General features: G+C 39.3%; 1 protein-coding gene across 3 annotated transcripts in view; it reads right to left on the bottom strand.

Annotated features, from left to right (window-relative positions):
- Positions 1-20,121, bottom strand: part of KCNQ5 (potassium voltage-gated channel subfamily Q member 5) — a 282,253-nt gene that overhangs the window by 13,180 nt on the left and 248,952 nt on the right. For 2 of the 3 annotated variants that reach the window (XM_086876266.1, XM_086876267.1), the window contains 2 exons: positions 13,929-14,149; positions 1,593-1,701 (listed from right to left, as the gene is read on the bottom strand). In XM_086876266.1, coding sequence (XP_086732392.1) covers positions 1,593-1,701; positions 13,929-14,149 — 330 coding nt within the window. Of the gene's footprint in view, positions 1-1,592; positions 1,702-13,928; positions 14,150-19,557; positions 19,615-20,121 lie in introns of all 3 variants that reach the window. The other variant, XM_086876265.1, reaches the window with a different exon arrangement.

The following is a 20,121-nucleotide window of genomic DNA, read 5'->3' as shown; positions in this document are numbered from 1 at the left end:
TGAACTGATGATGACCAACTCCACCAAGCAAAAATGCAGATGATGCATTGAACAATCCAGTGGCCCCTTAGAAAATGAGCTCCGTGAATTAAGTATTAAAATGTGTAATCAAGGAATTTGGACAGTATGAAGAAATGGTTGTCCCTTGCCAGGACAAGTGGAAAGGTGCACCTGGAGCCAAGAGTTGTCCAGTCTGTTTAAAATGCAGCATCAGAGAGAAGCATCTTTGACACCTAAGCCAATGGAATGCTGAGTGTTCCTAACGTGAGCATTTTCCATTTGAGGGAATAGGCTTGCCTTGTGGGTGGGTGTCCACTGTGAAAAAAGGGTTCCTGTCACCTGCTGGAACATTGCTAGCAAGAGATGGTTTTCAGCAATGGCATTTGGGTTGCCAGTTGCAGTGGCTGTGGAAAAAAGCCTGGTATCTGAATTATCCTGTGGGGTCATTTCCAGGCAGGTTGGAAAATGGTAGGAAAAGATGTCTGCGAATGATCTGTCAAGCTGTCTGTGCTAGTAGAAAAGTTTTAGAAACAGCCTTACCCACTATCTGTCTTCATTTTACTCAATGGAAAAAGGGAAGGAAATGCAAGTAGCCCATATGTTATCACTGCATGAAATTGTGCGATAAAAAGCTCGAGTTTCTTCTTCCTACAGTGCTGAGAAAACTCAGGCAAGGGTTTCTGTCCAGGAAAACATTGTCTTTCCATAGGTTTTTGCAGAAATTCCTTTTGGCTGCTGTCTGTCTGTCTGCCTACCTTCCTGCACTCAAGAAGGGTGCTGGGCACTGATGTGACTGTGATGCAGAGCCAGTGGGGTGACCCCCAGTGATAACCTGAGGTTTGCTGCCACCAGACAGGGAATGCTTGAGCTCCCCTTGCTTGTTGCTGTACACTTTATGGTGGGGATTTTGACTGTCAGCATTTATGCTTCAAAATACTCTTGAAGATAAATAGCCTTGGGAGTCTCGAGAGGGTGAATGACACTTTTAAACATTCAATGCAGGAAACTTTATAAGTTTCAATGCAGTTTGCTACTTTCTTGGAAAAGGAGAATATTTGTTTTAAATTATATGGGTTATATTTAGTTTAGTGGATAGTGATAGGCAAGGCTTTGGATAATTGAATTAATGTAATTATTCTGTTCTTAGCAGAAGAAATTTGCAATAAATTCTTTTTGAAAAATCTCAGGAATATGGAAATGCAATAAAACCCTACAAGGCAATAAAACCTTTTAAAGGAAGCAACTTTTCCAGGCAAGGTGATACATATTCAGTAAAATTACATGAAATTGTATTTTGGATAGCATAAAATATAATGAAAAACAGCATTCAAACAACATATAATGTTAACTGCATCCATCTTCCTTTCTGTGTCAAATCATGTAACATTTTAGATACCAAAAACTGATAACAGAACTGATAAAATGTTTTAACTAAAATAGAAAAGAAGTATAATATATTAGCATTAGTTATGTAACAAATATAGCCATGTAATAAGTTCAAGTAACTATCATTTTATGAAGAGACATGCAATTTATTAGTATCCTAACTAAAGAAAACTCAGGTGTTTATTCATTCAATATTTTCTACTCACCTGATAGCTCTAATAACAGTTTTAAGGGCAGGGGTGAGATCTTCTACAGACACATCACACTGGCACCCTTTGTCATCATAAACATCATCTGTTCCAAGACTGGTGTCAGCTGCAAAAGGCAAAAGCAGACTAAATAAGACAATTTAAGAAATCTCTTCCTCAGTGTTTTCTAACAGCCTGCAGAGTGGTTCTGGAAAAAGAAGAACTACATATCAAGCATGACAAACCTCCATCAGTTTATGAACTATGTGATACACTTGTGTGTATCTATGCTTGTGTCATAAAATTCCTCGGTAGTCCAGGGGTAAATAGTAAAAATTGGGAAGGAAGAATGCCCTATTATTTTTCAAACTAATTAATAGCTGAATACCAGCATGTTTATTCCTGATGTCCCCTGGTTTTTCATCACATTCTCTGTTTTATGGGAAAGTGGTGAACTATGAGATGTAATGGCAGAATCAAAAGATGCTAAAGTTGTATTATGACGGTTTTACCACTATGGATCAACCTGACATTGAAGACAAAGGAGAAGAGGCATTTCATTTAATAAGCAGGCTATGGAATGACCCAACACTTTATTACAGGTGAAAATAAACAAAATACTTTTTTACTAAGAATGAATAATTGCCACCTTTAAACCTCAGAGTCATGTAGGTATTTCAGGCTTCCTTTGCCATAGAAGTTTAAGCCAAGTTCCTGTGTCTATTTACCTGGAAAAAAGTGGATCCTTTATAATTTCCTAAACACCACCTCTGCAGAGCTGCCATCTGGGAATTAGCTAGAAATCTCAAAAATGTCCATTGTACCTCAATACATAAACAAAACAGGTACTGATGCATGAACAAGTGGTTTACAAGCTTAAAACGTGCTGGAATGCAAATTGAGCAAGAAGGACAGGGTCATGGATGCCCATACATCATCTGTGTTTCAAAGGCACATGAACTACAGGAAAATTCTTTGGAGGAAGTGCTTTTCCTCCCAAATCATCTTTCTTCAACTTCATAAAATCCAAATACCCAGAAGAATTTCACTCAAGGTTAGTGTATTTCATCACGTAAGTGTCTCTGCTTCAGAGACAGAAGAGAGTGTAAAATGAGTGACATGAAACAGAGGAAAAAAGATGGGATTAAGTGACCCTCAGTAAGAGAGTAGATTTCTTCCCAGTCCTAGGTTGCTGCCTCATTCATGCTGTTATTTAAAACAACAGGTTTAATCATTCAGAAACACTTCAAGTAAATAATTTCAGGGGTTTAAATTATAAGCAGATTTGAAGCACAGTCAGACACAAATGATTACAGGACATTCTTTCAAATTCCTTTTTCAGGAAGACTGCAAATTAAAGAAGAAAAATATTATTTGTCAGTCAAAAGAGCCAGAAATGTCATGGTACCTTCCAAATCTAATAGGGATGCCATCTTGGCATAAACAGTTTTGTATTTAGCATCTTCAGGAACTGGTATTGCTGCATTATTTTCTTCACAGATTTAATGTTCAGTCTTACACTTTTTTTTTTTTCTTTTTTCAATGAGTCTGGCAAGTTCATTACCTTTGGGAACACATTATTTTTTGTTACTGTTGCTGAACCAGTATGAGAAACATCTGTAGCTTTTAATAACATATGAATTCATCTTTGACAGATCAACTTAATAAAGAAAGATGGCTTATAGCCAATATTTAAGTCTACATGAAACAATCAAATGCAACCATTAAAAATTAAGTTTTAAATTGTAAAAGTGAAATTTTCATACAGAACTTTGAAGTCTCTCCTTCCATGCTATTACTGTAAGTCATGACTACAACAATGCCAGGAATGTTTTTTCCTTGCACTTTTTCATGAGCTTCACTCCTGACTCGGCTTATCTTATTGATAAAATATACATCTCTCCACCCATCCTGCCTCAATTTGGATCCCTGCCCAGAAATTTGACTAGCTAAAATAAACTTTATAATTAGTTTGATAGGTACTACCTAAACCACCATCTCAGGACATGCTAAATATTCCACAACACTAACTTTCCAGGTGTCACATCTGATCAGCCTCTCCAGTTACCTCTCCCAGTGTGGAAATCTCCCAGCTAATTTATAAGTGCCATATTAAAACCAGAGCTTTTTATGTTACTGGTATTTCCAGAGACTCTCTAAGGTTTGAATCTATTCAGTTATGCCAGTATAAATTAGGAAAAATACTGCTCAGATCACAAGAGCTATAGTCATCTAAACCCAGTGAAACAGGAGACTCCTACCTGAAAGTTTAAAGTAAACATGTTTTTGTATGGTTGTCTCACAGATACGGCTCCTGGGTCCTTTGCCAAGTGCAGTGTCATTAATAAAAGGGCTTCCTTACCAAAGTATATCTCTGCAGAACTTTTTTGAGAACTGTGTGTTACAATTATAGTGTTCCATGTTGCTCCCTTGTGGATAAAAAAACTCAGCAAAATTTTTAGACAGATGCTGGACAATTCTTATAAATTTAAGCCAGCTTTAATAAGAAATGCTGCTCATAATAAATCACCTTTTTTCTTTCTAATATTCCCCTGATATGAATTTCCTTCATTGTGGCAGACACTCAATACCACAGATCAATAAAGCTTGTGAAAAGCTATAGTCTTGTTTGATTCCTATGGGAAACATAAATGTTTCTTTAGGATACTGAGCAGACCTGGGAAAAAGTTTGGGAAATGCGTAGTAGCAATTTGGAGAAAAAAAATCCAGCTTAAAACACCACTGAAATCAAAGTTCACATTCTTACGAATTTTTCCAGTGGAAGCTCATGTTGTGTACCACATAGTTACGAGGTGAGATGTACTTGTACCCTTTCTGTCCCTCTTGAGTTCACCGTTGAGGTCAGGGCTGAGTTGGGGTCAGTTTGGCTGCTTTAGCAGCTCCAGCTGTTCAAACCTCTGCCAGCTCCCAGATGGGGCTAAGCTATGTTCTCCAAGCTGCTATCTGTTCCCAGAGAGAGCCCTTCCTAGCCATTAGTGGGGCAGCTAGACCTGCCAGTGCCAGCTCATGCCTAGCCCTGCTCACATCTACGTCTTCATCCTTCCCCACACCCTTTGTGTGTACCTTCTGCTCTCCAGTGGGGTGGCTGTGCATGTTCCAAGTGGGTTCCACAAGGAACTGAGGGCAGCAGCTGCTCTGCATGAGCCTGGCTTCACTGCCAGTCTTTCCTAGGGTTAGCCCTGGTCTTTCTCTCCAGGAGCCTCTACCACAAGCTAACCAGGGCTTTCAAGTCTGTTCCTTGGGCAGCTCAGGAATATGGCCTCAATGATACCCAAAATGTCTTTTAATACACATTTAGACAAACCCCTGCATGTCTCTTTAAGCAGGGCTGTCAGTCTACTTGACAATGCAGACCTTTTTCTAACACCAGCATATTTAGAATTCAGTATGTGTTTTGATCTTAAACAAACAAAATGATTATTTCACAATTGATGATGCATCTGCCATTGTCTTATAATCTTTAGCATTATTTACTTTGGGCTACTGTCTGGTCTTTGCCATTTTTTAATTTCTTCCCAAACAGTCTTTGATTCAATCACACAGCAAACCAGCAATTACCAAGAAATAGAAGAGGTATGCACAAATCAGTAAAAGTGTCTTGATATTTTGCTGGTTTTCACAGTATTTATGCATTTTTAATGCAAATTTTAGTAATTTTTGATCACTATAAATGAATGGGCAAAAAAATTAGGCTGTTCTAAAACATTATATGTCACCAACAAAAAAATTTACAAGTTTGTAGCTGCATTTCATATGGCTCTGTGCAAATGTTATTCACAAGGCTTGATTCATTATATCTGTAAATAGTATGTCCTTTCTTAGAAATGTTTTCTGTTGTTTAATAATATGCTTTGGCATTGGGGAAACTGATGCTGCTCTGATCACTCTCATAGCTTCTTGCTCACAGTGTCAATAACATTCAAGTAATTATCTGCCTGTTCAAAAGAATCCAAAAGATTTTTACTTTGTTTTCTGGGAACAGCACTATGCTAAAAACAATGATCCAGGATTAATAAGTTTGTGGGCCAACACAATGGATAATAAATCCTATGGAAGTGCTTCTGATACAATGACTGGTACAGTGATCCCAATATAGACCTTTTGACTCATTTTTTGGAAGCCTTCAGAAGCACTTAGATCTTACTCTGACTGTGCAAGAGGTAGTTAGGGTTCTTCATGTGGATGACATAAATAATTTTGCTGAGGCTGACAACCCATCATGTCACAGAAACCACCTCTGTGGCCCTCCCACTACCAAGAACCAGGCCATGCAAAACCAATACAACATGTCAAAATCTCAATAGGTGCCTGAAGTTGATAACCTGCATGTTACTCATGCTTATTCATGTTGACTTGGCTAAAACCACACTGGTTTGGAAAAATACCTGATTGATTTTGATTGAAATGTATGACTGAAGGTGAAAATTGGATGGTGGCCTAATTTTCACAGGTGCTGAGTTACTTTGAGCCATAGTTTTTAACTATCATTATAAAAACTGAGAGTTTGAGTTGGAAATTGAAGTCCAAGCAATTAATAATGCATCTCCACAGCTTGTTCTCCACCCTATTCAGCAGCCTCATGTGAGTGCAGAGCTGCTCTGGCTGCCCAGGGCAGCAGTGCTGGGCACCCCAATGTGATGCCCTCATCTCTGTACTCATTTTCTGTTTGAGTGGTCAGAAAGAAAATGAGTGGGTAATTCAGCGCATCTAACTTCTGGGAAAATAAATTTGGACATAAATTCAAAGCTTTTGGGGGACAGATTGTCCCTGTGGGAGGTGCCAGTGCACAGGTCTGCTGCAGCAGGGGGTCCAGGCAGCTGCTTTATTACGAGACTCCAAACTGCCTTAGTCTCAGTGTGGCTACTGAGCTCAGATGAACCCTCTAGCCCAAGAAGCAATGCCAGCAGCTTAATACTCTCATTATTCATTCTTTCAGCCTCCTATGTGAGCAAATAGGGCCTCTGTTGTGCTAGTCTATGTAATGCCTAGGGTGTCTGCAAGGTAGGTGCATTTCATTCAACTTTACCCTTTGAAGTACCTTTCTTCACTATGAGCATTTACTGTGGTGAATTAGGGATTTTAACCTATGTTCTCTAAAAAATGGAGATACCCTATACATATCTTGTAATATTTCCACAGATGCTATAATGGATAGAATGCTTCACAAAATCCCAATTAGTTTTTCTCCCCCCAAAAATTATTCTACATACAAATGTCTTGATGGTTTATGTTCATGTTACTCATGCAATTTCCCTTTATAGGAATGAAATGTGTCTTAGCCTAGTGCCTTTGTTTAAATGTTTCATGACACTTCTCACCTCTTCACAAGTTCTCATTATTTTCCTATTTGTTTCAACACTTCAAAATATAAAATCCCTTCACTACCCCTATAACTGATTTTCTTTCCAATTTGCCTTTGCTTTAACACGTCAACAAACTGACTCAATATGTAGTACACGCACTTTGTTTTACTTTGATTGCTCACTAAGTTCCATAGGAAAAATCAATTGAAGAAAGCAACACTAATTGTGATGGAACAAAATCATACTTAATAATGAGCCCACAGCTCCCCCAGAAAGGGAAAGGCTACAGCCCATGTTTACATGCTTTCCAGAGCAGAGGCCAGAAAAGGGAAGCCCAAGGGAGTGAATTATGTATTTATTTCCTTGATCTCTGGAAAAAGAAACCAACAAAGGGAAAGACTTTGCTCTAATGAAGAGAGAAGAAGGCAGAACAAGTACTTCTGTGATTTTCTCTTCACATTAGATACTTATCTATAAAATGACACCAAAATCCTGCTAGTAGACAACAGTGTTCAAATGGAAAAATTAAGAAAGAGGGAATAAGACTGACAACATCTAAAAATACTGTTTACAGGGAGCTTTTATGAAATGGTAGCCATTTCCATGCTAGAAAGAAATTTTCAGTAAAGCAAGGAAACTGGTGTATTTTTGCACAAGCTTGTAAACTTTGCCTTCTGCTCTGCTGGCTGTACCGATGGGGAGTTCAGTAGCGCTATAGCAATAGCCCATTCCTTGTCTTTCTTCTGAAACAGACAAAGCATTCCAGATGAGGAGGAGAAGAGGACATCACTGAGAACTGCAGTGCAGTGTGAAACAGAGTGTCTTAAAGAATATCCCTAACAACATTATATACGTCAAATCATTTCTGAAAATCCTCTGATTTGGCTAAAATGGAAGAGAGAATTGGTGGAAGGTTTTTTACATATTCTGGGTATAACGATATAGTTTCCCTTCTCTGTAAGTGCATTTTTTTTTTTTTTTTTTAAGGTCAGAAACCTAATTTTGATCAGTTATATACTGCAAGTAAGTTCCAAATGTCTAAAATCCTAGCATTCCCTCTAACAACTCTCAATTATCTTTAGTCATTATTTAACTTCTCCAAAATTTCTCCACTGGCAATATTTCATGGAACAGCTTCCACTACTTAATTAAAAAGGAATCCTTTTAATTTTGAATGATGATATGGAGGACTAGTAGATATTCTAAAAACAATTCATTAAATGCACAATAATTATGTTGTTCAAAAGACTTATTATAAATAGTAGCAAATTAGCCAGCAACTTCAGATGGCCATGTGAGAAAAGTAAAAGAAGGTGACTCTAAATCTATGGCTTTAGTGTATTTTTAAATATATGCTTCTGTTATTTTTTTATATAGCACATCCAGGAAGTAAAATAAATTGCAGATACATATGATAGTATCTGGAACTGTAGATTAATGAGCAAAATGTCACACTTAATTGACTGTTTCCCTGCAAGACCTTCTAGCACACATCACTTTTTATATGTCTGATATTCCATAAGGGCCTCAGAGGTTCCATGCCCTGTCATGGACAGGGGCAAGGGTTAGAGGATGACAGCTTTTTTAGATTCAGGTGTCTGCAAGATAGTCCTGTATCTTAAAAAGCCATGAAGGATTTCCTTAGTAGTGTTTCACAAAAATAAAACTATTCCTCAAATGTTTCAGATTTGGTGTAAGTGGGTTACATGTGGTTGGGACGTTTTATGAGCATCCTCTCAAAATTAGTTCTTATCTAATTTGTATAGTCTTCACTGCAGATGAGGGTATCCGAAACCCATGCAAATCATACTTCTGTGTGATGGTCTGCTGCTGTTCCTCACAGAGCTAAGATTAATAATCATTCACCTGAGACCACTGAGTTCAGTAAGCAATGGTGCACAGCAAGTTCCTCAAGAGGTATCATAAAGGAAGAGACTAAATTGTGGTCTCATAGGGCCAGGACTTTTGTTGGAGTAAACTAAAATAATGCCTCAAAACCAGTGGCCTCTACTTATTTACACAAAAATGACTCAGAGCTTAGATCAGAATGCCAGATCTTCCTAGTTAATTACAGTGGCAATGGTAATAAATGAGAGCTCTATCTGCTCTATGGAAGGCAATAACAAGAAAATAAATCTCTTGTCTAGCACGGATTGATATATTGCTAATAAATTTCATTCAAGCTTTGACAACATGCAGCTCCACTTTGAATCAGCAAATTTAAGCTTAGATGTAGAAACAACCCAACTAAGGTCTTCTGCCACATCAAGTGAACCTTATCCAAGGTCAAGCTGTTTATGCTACTGAAAGGACAACTTGTCATTTTTGCAATACATAAATTACATGGTAGCAGCTGAGGACATGGGGGCTGAAATGCACAATTGCATTCTTTCCATGGCTCTTATAATATACTCTACCCTGAGGATTTTGTGCAAGTACTCTGTGGGGAATGAAAGGCTAGAGGTCATGTGAGTGTATAATGTTTGGGGATGGTGCAAGAAATCAAATATTTCCTTAGAGAGTTCTTTTTAATTAATCAAATGAAATATGTTTGTAATATCTCCAGTGCTGAATGCTTTTGATGTTTTATTCAAAAAGCCACACAATGTCTCTAGGTTACAGTAAAGGCACAATAACTCATTCAGAGACTTAGAAGCATGGGATGGTAGAAAACAAATGTAATAGGGCATTTTTCTCCCTCACAGAAAACTGCATCCACAACATAATATTGGTTCATTAATTCAGCCGTGGTGGTGCAAAACTGGAGCATGATTTAAGCAGAAAGGGTTCTGTTCCTCAGAAAGTAATGCAAGCAGAAAACAAAACAGGACAGGCACACCATTGTAAAGAAGAGATTTTGTGCAGTTGAGTCTCAGTGGATGGATACACAACGTACAACAAGGCGCAGGCACAGTCCCTTAAGCAAGGCATGCGATCACCTGTACTGTTTAATAACCAGCACAGACTGTCATGGCCCTGCTGGTGGGTATTCTCATGCTCTGGGCACCGCTACCCACAGAAGTTTGGCTGCAGCTTCCCTGTTGTTGTTAACAGGGACCAAAGCCACACTGCACGAGGAGGCCTTGGGGCCAGAGGTAGCTCCTGGCTCATTTTGTGCACGGGTGCAGAGGGGGCTGTGAGTGGCTCCAAGGTCAGACAACACCTTTGCCCATGTGACAGAGTATCCCTTTGAGGAAGGCTCTTCCACAAGCCTATACAATCCTTTTTAAGTGTGTGCTTTGTTAAGCTTCACTATTTACCATTCTTGATTGGTGAAAAGTTCCCTTTCATCTGCCTTATCCTAATAATTCCCTTTTAGGCAGATAACATGGATTGGAAATTCAGTATTCTGGCACCTTTGTTAATTTGTGCAGGGTCCCCTCTTCAACAAGATTTCTGGAAGCTGTGAACCACGTGAACCACCAGAGGCTGCACATTTAAAATCAGATTATGTAAGTCTTGATATTCACTTTCACTCCCCTGAGCTATTGTTAAATGCCCTAGAAAATATCTCCACTCAGGCCACCAAAGACTTCTCTAACCATCAAACCTCTCTCAGGTTTGGATTCCATTTGCAAATGCACATATGTAACTGAATTAATTACTGCTGTTTTCAGACCCAATTTGTCAATGGCAATAAATGGTTTATGGGCAGTTTCAGAGGATTGTGACTAACAATAAATAATTTGTGCAATGGTTTTGGTCATACTGTTCTAAGACTGCTATGCCAAAATCCTTTTGGGAGATATCTGCGGCTGGCTTAAGTGTTTTATTTGCTGCCAAGAAATTCTTGTCCTATTATTTTAATATGCAGTGGGGGAGTGCTAGAGTGTTTGTTGCTGGGTAGCCTAAGAGGCAAGCTACTACATTTTCAATCAGGTTAGCCTTTTAGTTGCCCCCATGAGATCCTGTCTGGACTAGAAACCTCCCTTTACAGGCCAGTTTCTAATTGCTAATGTTGAGTTTCTCCAGCAGTGTCTTTCTGGCGGTTTTGGCCCAGATTCCATCCATGTCCTTACCAGAACTTAGTCAGCACTGCAAAGTCTCTGTGTTGACAATCTATCTGCCTTAAATCATCCTCGTACGCTAACAATTTTCCTTCCTTTTGGAGTCCTCTCCTTATATATTTACCTATTTTCTTTATTTTCACACAGAATTCAGTCCTCTGCCTATGCAGAGCATTTACAACTCCACATCCCATACAGTGAAATGTCTTCTGTCTTTTTTGGAAGAGGAAGTTCATAGTACAACTATTTTTTTCACTGATACTAAGTTTTGACACTGAGCTGGGTATCCAGCACTATGTTGTCATGGCCCCAAAGATCTTCTGGAATGTAATTTCTTCTCCCACCAAACAACCTACAGAGATGTAGGAATTACCAGAAGGACCAGCCATTCAAGGGTCCTGTTTTGTGCCCAAGATTTCACCCAGAAAAATTTGGCTTCTAGTTTTGGCTTGATGATTGGCCTGCCAAAATAATTAATTATTTGGTTGGGGAATACCTTGAGGAGGAAATGGGAGTATCTGGTAAGCAAGAGATAAGAATGATATGCTGCATATACTGTTTTTTTCACGCAGTGAAAAATGCAAGATGTTCTAAATTAAATACATTATCTTGAGATCTTTTTCACTGATCTGTCAAATGCAGAAAGCATCAAGCTATGAAGGAAAAGAAAGAAAAAGAAATCAGGGTTAGTAGTGTCCGACTTTTCCTGCAAAAGTTTGGGTAAGGCAGCAGGGAGCTGTCTCTCAGCAGTGAGGACACTGCACATCTCTCTAATCATACTGGTCCTAGAAGTAATTGGATGAGGTCCCAGAATGGAAACTTGGCATTTGCCTAAAGGCTGGAGACAATGGAAGCTGTTCCTTCTGCCACAGATGAGAAATTGGTTGTATCTGTTGGCCCCAGTTCATAAGGGTGGACTAGTAGCTGGAAATCACTGACCAGGAAACAGGCTGTGCTCACCCTGAGGAGCGGGAAGATCTTCAAGGGTTTACGCACAGCAATGAGTGCTCTGTTGTTGTTACTGTCTTTTATCTGCAGATATACCCAAGGTGCTGTTTATGCCACCTTTTCCGTGAGAGGGAAACCATCAGAAGCAGCACGATCCACTTGTGCACATTCTTGTTACTGATGAAAATATGTACAGGACAAAATAGGGGACACGCTGAGGACATGCTTCTATGATAAATGGGCTGATGGAAAATGAAACAGGTGCTTCAGTGAGGTGCAGACTGCAGAGCTGGGGCAAAAGTGAGACACTGATACTCTGAGAGAGTATCTGCTCGAAAAATTACTTTCTTCTTAGGTCACTTCCAGGCACAGTGTGAGTTACAGGGTTTTAACCTATAAAATTGCTTCTCATGAGGTTTGGGGAAGATACTTGTGCTTTATAAGTGATTATGTAGGAAATTTAAATTTAGACATGGTAGCTTCAACCACTATGCTGTCTAGAACATTTCTCAGTTCCCATTGTGGCCTTGTCTGAGCCTTACATCAGCGTGAGACCCAGGCTAGGTCACACAGCCCCTGTGATGCAGCTGCCATGGGACATAAGCCAGGGCCTGTGCCCCAGCATGGAGACAGGAGTGGATAGCAGTGGAGTGGAGCAATCTGGTTAGCATCCTGGTAGCTCATACACCACAGCAGCTCACTGTACCACAGACAAATTTGGAATTTGTGCATCTGAGACATCTCCATGGGGGAGAGCTAGCCTGGAATGACCTTAGCAAATACCACTGGTTTGTTTTGGTTGCCCTCCAGGAAATGTTTATTTACCCAGACTTTTCCTGAAGAGATCTGTTGTATAGAACATCCTCACTGAGGGATGGGGCATTGCAGTTCAATGAGTATTTTGCAATCTACATGTTTATGATAATATGTGCTCTTAAAAAGGAAGCGACATCAACACTGCACTTCTGTCTAATTAGTCGTAGTACAATTGTTGGATGTAGCATGCATGATTGCCACTGTAGAAAGAGGTTGTACCTTTCCCATCCAGGCTGGGTCACTGCATTCTGTGGAAGTCAACCAGTTTGTTTCCCTTGTTTTTTACATGGAGGATACCATAAGAAAGAACAAAAGATTCATGGATTGGGAAATATGGGAATGAAGAAACCCAAAACAAAATCTACTGGGGCAGCAGTACCTCCACAGCTATGTGAGTGCACCTTTCAGTGCTGGACCTGTCCCATACAGGGGTCAGTTGCACCTGGTTCTGTCAGCTCCTGCCTGTCAGGGGGCTGCTGTCGCCCAATTTGGTGCTCCTTGGTTAGAGGAGTCACTGACTTTGTTTTGGTGAGCTTCATCAGATGAAGAGCCTCGCCTGGTTAATATAATGCCAAATTAGACTTCAGCTAGAGAATGGATCAGCATAGGAGGCAGCCTGAGGGAAAGGCTAGGCTGCCTGCTGGAGGTTCAACAAGCCATTTTCACCAAGACCCACCTCTTTACATTTTAGGAGTGCTTCCTACATCCAAAATACCCTATAGAAAGCAATACATAAAAGCAATAACACTGGTTTTGTTTGCTTAATCTACCTGCCTTATAAAGCCAGATACAACCCCATAAAACTTAAAGCATCCAGTAGAGTATCTTACTGGGACTCCTCTGCCTGAGGGAGCCAGTTCTGCACAAGCTGTGCTCTCAGCTGGCAAAGGCACAGACAATGCTGGCTGTGCTGTGTGGACCACCAGCAAGAGGCAGCAGCTGAGCTCAGTAGTGGGAGAGGGGCCATGACAGAGGAGCTGCTGCAGCCAAATCCCTGGGATGCTTTTAGTCCACTGTGACTTTACATAGTGACCCCTTTTTCCACCAGTTACTCTTGATGCACCACAGACATGGTTTATTATTAAAAAAAAAATCACATTATCGGGCTCTTTGAAGCAGACTAGCTGGTTTGTGTCTCTGGCCCCAAAGTGCAATTCCTTCTGCCTTCCTAAAATGTGTACAATCACTTCACAAGTGTGCAGGAGTGTGAGCAGCTGGGAGCAGTGTGCAGTGGCAAACAAGGGGTGAAAGACTCCTACCATCGACCATGGGTTTGGGCTGGGAGCTCTTGAGCCGCAGCGAGGGCCTGAAGCGGGTTCTGTCATTGAAACTCCAGCTCTTCTGGACTTTGGTTGGGCTGCCCTCGGTGGCAATGTCAGCACTTGGTGACCGGCGATCTCCGACTGAAGATTGTCTGTTTTTTATGCTTTGACCTCGTGGGCTGGCCATCCGGACCCGCTCCTTGAAACTTAGCTTTTGACTGTGAGAGAGAGAAATATATTTTATTTCATAGTTACTTCAATCCATTTCTTTTTTCTATTGTATGATTATTGAAAATGTGTAAAAAATGTCACTGGTATGAATCTGTTTCTTACACACTTTTATTTTCATTGAATATATTTCATTTGTGAATGGAACTGATTTGATGTAATTGTTTTTTGATAGAAGCATTAGCATTGGCAATCTATCATACAGTACAGAATAACCTTCTAAAGGAAATTAAAAATAACAAATAGAAACAATTTCACCCAATTATTGTGCATTAATCTCTATGATGTTTTTTTCTATTCCTTGAACTTGAAATAGGTTTGTTTCCATCTTAGTCAGCCAAGGTCAGTGCATTTCTGACCATATCTTCAGATAAACAAAACCAAAATGTATTTTATTGTTACTGCATGCCATGTAATATTGTCTGGTTTGGGGTCTTTTTAATCAGGCCAAAATAATTAGTGTATATTCATGCTTTTTCAGGATGTGGCACTTCCAACATTTCATATGCATGATTAGTGATCACTCATATCCAGAATTCCTTGTTAGAGCACTAACTTGGACAAGACAAAACCAAAATTAATAAAATATCCAAGAAACAGCATGATGACCGATTAATGGAAATGTAATGATACATTGTGTGCTCCCTAAAGTCACTGTTGAAGATTAAGCTGGGAGCTGACTATGTGCAGGTGGTATGGACAGGTACCAGAACCCATCCAAGCTCATGACTGTGTCTGCTGCATCAGTGGTGACCCTGTGGTCTTATGGTTGACCAATTGTAAGTTGTTTTATTTTTTTTTTTTTCCTGCTGTGCTTGTAATCCTCTCGTCCAGTCAACTAAATGTGGGATTTGTAGATTTTCTGTTTCTCAGTGCTTAAATTGCCTTTGTCCAAACATATCTGGTGAACATCCTGTGGTCACTGTGACTATCTGCCTATGCTTTTTCATTATTTAACATTTTTGCCTTTGTTTGTCCCTTCCTGTAGCAGAAGACACAAAGGGGAAACAGAGAAGTAGTCCGATACCAAGGTTCGAAAACTTTGTTTTATGCAAGGTTAAAGTCAGTTGGTTGAGCAAGGGAATGGTCACCTTGTCAGTGATCCTGTTCTTTCAAGGGGAGAGGTGCTGGGGGCAGTGCAGTGTCTGTTCATGGTATGGTGTTACTGGGACTTGCAGTCCTACTGCCCTGGTATAGGCTTTGCAGGGGGACTTTTGAAACACCTTTAGCAAAGACTGTCTACCTGAAATATACATTGGTTCTTGAAGGTAAGACACTTTCTCTCAAGGTCTTTGCATTTAATTTCAGCATGCCCATAAGATGTTTTGAACAGAAACAAATCCTGTAGATAATTAACTAGTGCTAATATGGACTATGTGGTTCTTAGATGTTTAATCTACTGCACTCTGAAAATACAATGTTAATATGTAATTATATGAAATGGAAAGTAGTTATAAACCTCTGTGGATGTGAAATGTTGAGATGAACATATCTTTGTCCGTGCACAGCAAAGCATAGCATTTCAGTCTGAATGCAAACGTCACTGCGAGCAGAAAGGATGCAGTTTGTTGCAGGCAAAACACATGCTGGGATGCTTATAATGCAATAATTTTCAAGAATACTAAAAAATGACCACATCAATAGAAAGACTGTTAGATAAATGTATTTCTATATGGAATGTTGGATTAATTGAAAGAATACCTTTACTATAATTTCTCAATGTAATCCCCTTCTTTCCTCGCCCAAATAAGCAATTGTTGAAATAAATACATCACAGTGATGAAAATGTTATCTATTTCCATTGTAAATTGTTACCCAGTGCTGTGGCATAAGCAATACAAAAGACACAGAGAACCTAATATTTGAAAGAAAAGTGAGTTCCAAAATTTAACTTTGAATACAAATTACATTTCAAGATTGAATTATATTTCAGTTCAGGAATCTTTTGCTTTGTACAACAATGAAAATATAAACTGTAAAATAATTATTAACCACATTACTGCATTGCCATATTATACAAAATGAGGAAGAGAATCAAAACTGACTTCTTATTACAGATATTATTCCTACAAGTGTCCCCCTCTTTTTAAAGTCCCCTTATGGTTCAAATTGTACTTGCTATTGAAAAATGAAGTCAAGTGATGTTTTGTTTTTTTGTTTTCTTTTCAAATATTAGAGTTATAAAGTTTCTGGATAGCTCTCTTTCTGCTGCACTAATAAAAATGAAAGGAAAATGGATACCAACTAAAGTCAAAATAGCATGTGTTGTTTTGTCAATTAATTTGTACTAATGCAAGCACTGGCTGCCTTTAAATGAATGGTAGACATGGTTATTTAATTTATGAAAGCTGAATGGTACACAATGACTACTTAACCTGAATATCTTTAATTCTCCAAATCAAAGCAGTAAGGCAATGGTGAAAGGCACAGTAGCCATTTTTTCTGTACTATAGACATTTTTCAAAAGGAAAATGCTGAGAATGAAAATATTAATGTAAACTGTGGAGCTAATACTTAAAAAATTAAATCAAATCTGCTTTGTAGCAATGACAATGTACTGGCATGCCAAGGGTCCATGCAGAGGGTGGTACATTGTGAAGAGAAACACAGCCCCCGAAGGAAGCAGGGTTTGAAAATCCTCTTTTGCATCTTGAGATGCATACCCAAAGAGAATAGTTAGAGCAGTTCTTTGCTTCTTGGATCCCTGTTCCTACTTTGAGACTGGTGGGAAATGCTCCTGAAGTCACTGGGTCCATCTCAGCACAGGCATAAATTGTGTGACTGACTGTGAAGAAGAAAGGTTGGGAGAAGAAAGCTTGTGCTTGGGAACACTCAGTCTTGGGGCTCTTCTATGTATGATAAATAACAGGCCATGAAGGAGAAACTGAATCAGAGTACTTCGAGTGTACCCTGACCAGGCTTTTCCCCAGAGTGAAAGTCCCTTTTCTTATAGGATAAAGCCTAAATCCTGGCTCTGGATCCAATACAGGTAGAGATGGTGTTCAAATTACACAGTGAAGATAATCTTACACCATTCAAGCATCTTTGGACATTCTGCATTCAAATCAATAGCCAGCATCTCCTTTAGGGCCCTTTATTCTGATTTAATGCTGGTTGTATCAGCATTGGCTTGTGCATGCTAAAAATCCTTCAAATCTTGCAGGTCCTGGCCTATTATAATTTCTCTTTCACCATTTGTCCTCTCTTTTTACATGGTATCCAAAGAAAATCCCTTGAATCAATGTAAAGCTGTTAATTGCCATTAGATATTAATGCATCCCCATAAGTATTCATAAACTTTGAATGCTTGTCCAAAAGGCAAAAACCATGAGAAAGAAACAGGAAAATAAAATTGCACAAATTCCTAAATCAGAACTAAATGACAATGATCTGAGAGATCCACAGCTGTCTTTAATTATCTCTGCATTCCTTTAGATGTGTGTCTATCCATCATTTCTTGTACTTTGTATGACTGATAATTTAGCCCAGTTGGTTGACATACATTTTTTCTTCCTATGGCAGTCTTCCCTGGCAATGGTAATCTCTTTGGACCTATCATTCCTCTATTCTTGCACGTTAAAAGTTGTAGAATGTATTCTTATTGATAACACTAGAGCTTTGAAGCATCTTTCAGTGGAGATAATTACAACTGGCAGCTGTAGAAAAGGAAGCAAATGACTTTTCTGTAGTTGTCTGCCTTCTGAAAGGTCAGTTGTAGGATCTTATGACTCATTGCTCCCATTGCATGCCCAAGATGCTCACTTCCCTAGGATAGCAAATGACTTTCTTGTTTTTATTTCTTCAGATTCTGCATTTACCACCTTTGATTTATGAATAGGTTTGTAGGGACGCTAGAGGTCACTGTAGCTTCACTGCAGAGGGAACGATCACCTTCTGCTGGTCCAAATGACTACTCTGGGTAAGAGATTGTTTTAACTGACAAATGCATACAAACCTTTGCTCCCTCTGTCTTCCACGGACCATCTCCCTGTACTTTAATAACTGAGCATCTCTTTCCTTCCCAGTCCAACTCCCCCATTTGCCTGCCACCATCCTACATTTCTGGTCAAGTTAAACTTCTGCTCTGCCTCAGCCTCAGACCTGCAGCACTACTGCTTGCTGCTAGCCACAATTTACACCTTGTTTTTCAGCTTTTCATACTGAGCCAATTGGTGGAAGCACGTATAGGAAGAAATTGAAATGAATCAGAAATAGCTGGAGGGCCTGAGGGTGAAGAAGCATACTTTGAGTCCTGAAACAGAAGCTAAAACTGCCATAAATTATCACCTATGGCAAACAACAGCAAGCAAATGCACATGCCAATTTTCAGCAGTTAACTACCTATAAATACAGTTAATGATTTGTACTGAGCCTAAAAATACTTTTACTGAAATTAAGCTAAGTTGAACAAGTGCAAATGTAATGGATAATATTGTGAGACCTAAAGTTCAAACATTCAAGACTTTGCCACCAGTCTCATGCTAGGACCACGAACTCAAGAAATTTAGTGTTATATCTCATACCTTCAATAAGTAATAACAAGAATTTCAGGCCACAGTATATTATAGTTCAATTGTCAAATGGAAAAAGCAAATATTCAGGCTGTTTGTGCTTCTTTTCCTTTTCCAAAACAATTTCTAAATGAGGAGAAACTATTTTGATCCTAATTTTCTGTAATCAGTTTGTACTTCTACTGTCTTTTACATTATTTTCAATAAGTAAGAAAAAATGCAATCAGCTTGAGATGTGAGTCATAGGCTTCTTCCCGTAAGATTCATCTATCTAGGAATTACCATTTTTGGTAAGAGACACAATTTCCACAGAATTCAGCCGAAGCAGATGCTTTATTTCACATGCACTCTTTTACCTTCCAGCACAGGATGCAGGCACATCATCCACAACCTGTGTCCAAGGGGATTCTTCTCCAAGAATAATCACACATGTTGACTGCTGTAATTGCCTAGCCTGTTACAGCTTAACATTCTCCACTGATTATTAGATGGAGAAATCAACTGCCATGGTTGTAAAAAATCCTCTTGGACCTGGGGAAATGGCTTTACCCAAATATTCAACCCCAGTTTTAGATCTCCACAGGGAGATCTAAAATTCCAGAAGTTAAAGTCTCAGGCAGAGAAGAGGAATGGGGCTTCGTAAAACCGCGGTGTGCTGCGCACTGCAATTGTCTGGCTGGATGAGTTTGAAACAACTGGTGTTGCTGCCATCGTGTTAATGGCATTGCAGGCAACAAGCAAAAAGGGACTTACAAGCACTTAAATAGGAAACATCATTTGGAGAAGTAATGAACTTTAAAGCACTAAGGAGGGGAAATGAATGAATCATGCACCTGATGTTAGTTGGCATTCTCAAACATCATGTGAATAGGCAGGATGCTGAATACCTATGTTTCCGAGGGGTGTACATCCTGAAGAGCTTCTGTTTATTACTACAAAGCTTACTAGGAGTGAGGGGAGATAGAGGACTCTGTTACTAAGCATTCCAGTGCTAGGTAAGGGGTTAGGTTTTCCACCTCAAGTTAGATTATGCATCATTGGCAATTTCTTTTTTATATGGTGCATGCAAAGTGTTTACATTAAATCTACTTTTAGAAACAGATATGGTATAGGAGGTGAAAGAATTCCATAATGTAATTCACTTGTTTCCCTCAGAACAGGGCTGAGTTTTCCCCTAAAGATCTTATACTGGCAAAACTGCTCCTTATTGCACCAGAGAGAATTGTCTGAATAGGGAATGCATATTCAGCCTCATGAGTTACAAGACTAGATGGGTGACATTCATCCTCTGCAGACACTCAGTGCATGTCCTACAGACAGTTTAAGACTGATTATGCTCTCCGTATGTCACAAGATTCATCAGTCTTGATCTAGTTTCCTGCACAGCAACTATTTCAGATATGTTGTATAACTGAACAAAAATAAATACTGTTTTCAGTGTGTGCATTTGC

The sequence above is a fragment of the Cyanistes caeruleus genome, chromosome 2 (genome assembly GCF_971803275.1).
Source record: "Cyanistes caeruleus chromosome 2, bCyaCae1.hap1.1, whole genome shotgun sequence".
In the NCBI taxonomy this organism is placed as follows: Eukaryota; Metazoa; Chordata; class Aves; order Passeriformes; family Paridae; genus Cyanistes; species Cyanistes caeruleus.
This window is presented reverse-complemented; position numbering and strand designations above follow the sequence as displayed.